This window comes from Panicum virgatum, chromosome 4K, assembly GCF_016808335.1.
Source record: "Panicum virgatum strain AP13 chromosome 4K, P.virgatum_v5, whole genome shotgun sequence".
Lineage (NCBI taxonomy): Eukaryota > Viridiplantae > Streptophyta > Magnoliopsida > Poales > Poaceae > Panicum > Panicum virgatum.
Genome location: NC_053139.1, coordinates 7054157 through 7058248, shown reverse-complemented (window position 1 = coordinate 7058248; position 4092 = coordinate 7054157). Strand labels below are relative to the sequence as shown.

The window sequence follows — 4092 nt, the reverse complement described above, 5'->3', positions numbered from 1 at the left end:
GGAGTGCCTGTTGGAGTGAAGAAACTGCTACTAGAAGATAACAATGAGCCAGATTTCTTTCAAAAAAAAAACAATGAGCCAAATTGCTAGAAAAATTGCCGTGTTGGGCCCACCAATAATGTTGACACTGCAACTACTCGATCAAACCCACCAATAATGTTTTTCCCCCTGCTAAACCGATTAATGGGCCCAGGCCCAATATAATGGACCCGTAAAAAATATTGGGCCTGGCCCAGGTCCAGAGACGTCAAGGGAAACCCTAATCCCCGTCGGGGTGCTATATAAAGCCTCCGCGTGCGCCGCCGCCACATTTCCATAGCCCCTGCGCCAGCACACACACCCACCCGGCAGGGAGAGAGAGCCCCTCGGCGGCGGAGAAGATGGTGTCGCTCAAGCTGCAGAAGCGCCTCGCCTCCAGCGTGCTCAAGTGCGGCAAGGGCAAGGTCTGGCTCGACCCCAATGAAGTCAGCGAGATCTCCATGGCCAACTCCCGTAAGATCGCCACCCCTTCCCCCGGAACCTCCTCCCCTCGCCGCCCAGCTCTCGTTTGCTGCGCGTCCCGTGTTCCGTGGATCGCCGCCCGTTCACGCCTTGGTTGCTCCGTGGGTTCGGTTGCTGCCGTAGGAGGTAGATCTGTGTTTCTGAGCATGTAGGTTTATTCTCGAGCCTATGGTAATTCTGCTAAGGGCAGCGGTAATGGTTGATTCCACTAGTAAATCAGCTGCGCTGTTCCATTTGATGATAGACTGCTAGTGCCAGGTCCTGTGGTTAGCTGAAGTTGAGGTTCGTAGACGTCTGGATGTTCAAGCATGTTTAGTTTATGGACATGGGCAGCGATGGAAAACTCGTTTTGTTTGCATTCCGATGCTGCCCGTTTCATCATAGGTCAGTCACTACATTAAGATTGATATCATTACGTTATGTCTTGTTTAATCTGAGGTCCTGATAACTTGTATGTAGGTTGTTGTTGCTGCTACAATTTTGTTGCCGGTGCCCATTCTAAAACGTCTGTGATGCTAGTTTAGCTGAAGGAGATATTATTAGCTGAGCGATGCAATTTTGTATTGAGCTCATAATCTGATTTTAGGTTCCGGCTAGGACTGTTGCATTTCAAATGATGATTTGCAAGGAAGTGTTCTTGTTTGTATGGCATATTGTGCTCATTTATTGTATGGTTGCCATGATAAAGTTAGAATAGTTCTGTTACTCAGATTTGTTATAGTCTTTTGGGTAGGTAGTTGCTCTGATCTTTTGTGTTCATGCAGTTTTTTGATGGTTCTTGCCCTTGTGCTTTATATGTATTGTGTTTGTATTGTGTTTATACATTGAAATTGTAACGTCTTGCTACTGACTCCTGAAAGGAACTCAAGTATGACCATGTCTTTTACAAAACTTACAGGCCAGAATATCCGCAAGTTGGTTAAGGATGGTTTTATCATCAGGAAGCCTCAGAAGATCCACTCCAGGTCCCGTGCAAGGAGGGCGCATGAGGCCAAGCAGAAGGGACGTCATTCTGGATATGGTATACTGCACTGATTTATCCATTTGCCATGTCCTGTAAATATTTACCTGACATTTGTACATTGTCGAAATCATGTAAATATATGTTAATCCAATATCTCTACAGGTAAGCGCAGGGGTACGAGGGAGGCTAGGCTCCCCACCAAGATTCTTTGGATGAGGAGGATGCGTGTTCTGAGGCGCCTGCTGCGCAAGTACCGTGAAGCCAAGAAGATCGACAAGCACATGTACCATGACATGTACATGAAGGTCAAGGGTAACAGTTTCAAGAACAAGAGGGTGCTCATGGAGAGTATCCACAAGTCCAAGGCTGAGAAGGCTAGAGAGAAGACACTCTCTGATCAGTTTGAGGCCAAGCGCGCCAAGAGCAAGGCAAGCCGTGAGAGGAAGATTGCCAGGAGGGAGGAGAGGTTGGCCCAGGTAAGATATTTTCTTTTTGATTTGAACCTTTGTTTATTTCTGGAAGGGGGTGAATCTGATGATTTGCAATATGGATGCTCAAATGTATTATAATATCCACTTGGTACTATGATTCTGAATTGTGACTTGTGGACTAGCAATTTTGAACTTTCAGTTTAATAGTTGTTTTATGATCCACTAAAAAAAGTTCTATCGATCTTTCTACTGTGGTTTAAGAGAGACATGCGGTTTGGAGGCATTTAGCTTTATTGTCTATTAGAGTCATGGTTTGACCTATAGTTTGTTAAAGTGTTTGATTTGTTAATATGCCTATCCCTGAAGTCTTGGCATTTTGATATATCCTGTTTTTTAAGATTCCATGTTGAAATGTATTTTTCTTCTTTGTGTAGGGCCCGAGGGAACCAGCAGCTGCAGCTCCAGCTGCAGCGTAAGTGCCTTAACTCCTTTCCTAGTTTCCTTTCAGTAGAATTACATCTTGTTTTGTTGACGTGTTTCCTGTGTTTCTCCATTGTTGCAGGGCCCCAAAGAAGGCAAAGAAGTGAAGGGGTTGATCTGAAGCTTTAGCTTTCTGGTACCAGGAGTAGCCTAATTTTGGAGCGCCTCTAAACTGTTTTGCTGTTATTATATATCCAAGCTGTTGTGCCTTGATATCGCTGAATATCATCTTGTTTATGTTGGGTTGGATAATGTAGTGGACTTGTTTATGCAGAGTTTTCTTTGCGACAGATCAAAGAAAATCCCGTTATGTTTTATGGAACTTACACTTGATATGGGTTATCTTCAATAGTCTAGTAATTGGCTGTGTATGTTGTCGCTTGTGGGCTGCTACTATAATGATGCCTTTGATTTTCGTAAACTGTCACTGGCCTTTGGCTGTAGCGGCGTGGCAGCCAGTCCGCTCTAAAGCAGTAGTATGTCAACAATACTTGCCGAAAGTTGCACTAACCTTTGCAGTGTTTCTCTCCGCTGTACTCAAAACGATCTGTCATTTTTTGCTGGACAGTTTCTGCGTGTTAGGCTTTTCCATATGCCGAGAAAAATATTTGGAAGGATATCCTCGTTCACAAGCAAATAAAAAAAATTGGCTTCTTACGTAGGTCACAGACCGAGAGCTCAGCATTCTGAGATCTAGCTGGAGCTTTACATCAAGCAAACTTAAAAATATACCATCAGTTCATATGAACTAGATAAGATTCGTAATATATAAAATTCACCAGGATTTGAAATCTTGATTCTGGCGGCACGGTTTGGCCGATCTCATGCAGTTTTTGTAACAGGAGATCGTGTCAAATGCTCTGGCATGAATAACCCACTTGTACCATCCGCTGAAAATGGGCCACCAATCACTACCAGGAGACGTCTTATAAATCACCACCACGCTGGAAGTGGTGTAGGATTAAAAAGAAAAGTGCATGGTCTAAAGTCTTCACATGGACCTATGCTATTTCAAATACCAGCGGAGGAAAACTTTAAAGCTAAATCTCAACAAAGCCTAAAATCTTAAATGGACTGAAGGTGAACTTAGGGGGAAACTGAAAGAGGATCAGAGGAAGGGTTCCTTTAACGCCTCTCCTTGCATATCTTGCAATATTAAGGTACCAAACTGTAATTCAACTTCTGTCGTAAACATGATGTAGCATGCGACTGATTGCTATAAACCCCATAATAACTGCAATGTTACTAAGAAACAAATTCGAGAACTAATCAGTACGCGGAAAAACAAGAATAAGAGTACTTGCAGACTGAAGTCTGAAGGAGGCAGACTGCCTCTCACCCGAGTGTTACATTCAGAGAATCAGAGTGGCGCCTTGGTAACAAGTATTCCGCGTGAGCTGCCAGCATATCAGCCACAGTATTTCACTGGTATCGATCTCTCTCTCTCGTTGTATTCAGACAGGATATAATCCAGCCTCTGTGACGGAACCGCCAAATTAAAACTCTAAATTAAGCGTAATGGCCGTCATTTGAACACATCAGGCACATTAGCTTAATGGTTTAATTTGACAGTCCTTTCTCAACCCACAGTCCGATCGAAACAATACCGGTAATCCCACACGAAGGCGGGCGTAGATGGTACAAGCACAACAATTACTTAAAAATACCAAAGTAACACGCGATACAAACTTTTAAGTTTTACAAACCGAGTTCAAA

General features: G+C 43.6%; 1 protein-coding gene across 3 annotated transcripts; it reads left to right on the top strand.

The window, feature by feature from the left end:
• The first annotated feature begins 290 nt into the window (after window positions 1–290).
• Window positions 291–2747, top strand: LOC120702874 (60S ribosomal protein L19-3). Of its 3 annotated transcripts, none has more exons than XM_039986840.1 (5): window positions 291–492; window positions 1400–1522; window positions 1628–1941; window positions 2331–2356; window positions 2459–2747. In XM_039986840.1, the coding sequence occupies exons 1-5, from the start codon at window positions 381–383 to the stop codon at window positions 2481–2483; spliced, it is 600 nt and encodes a 199-aa protein (XP_039842774.1). In that variant the 5' UTR covers window positions 291–380; the 3' UTR covers window positions 2484–2747. The 3 variants fall into 3 exon arrangements, with proteins under 3 accessions (XP_039842774.1, XP_039842772.1, XP_039842773.1); XM_039986838.1 differs by having other exon boundaries at window positions 2331–2368; window positions 2454–2747; XM_039986839.1 differs by having other exon boundaries at window positions 316–492; window positions 2331–2368.
• The last annotated feature ends 1345 nt before the right edge of the window (window positions 2748–4092 follow it).

What these genes read in the sequence shown, in the direction of transcription:
- LOC120702874 (XM_039986838.1), top strand. Translation starts at nt 381, where the DNA reads ATGGTGTCGCTCAAGCTGCAGAAGCGCCTCGCCTCCAGCGTGCTCAAG. An exon ending in GGGAGGAGAGGTTGGCCCAG is followed by an intron (nt 1,942 to 2,330) that starts GTAAGATATTTT and finishes TTCTTTGTGTAG; the next exon opens with GGCCCGAGGGAACCAGCAGC. An exon ending in GCTGCAGCTCCAGCTGCAGC is followed by an intron (nt 2,369 to 2,453) that starts GTAAGTGCCTTA and finishes TTTCTCCATTGT; the next exon opens with TGCAGGGCCCCAAAGAAGGC.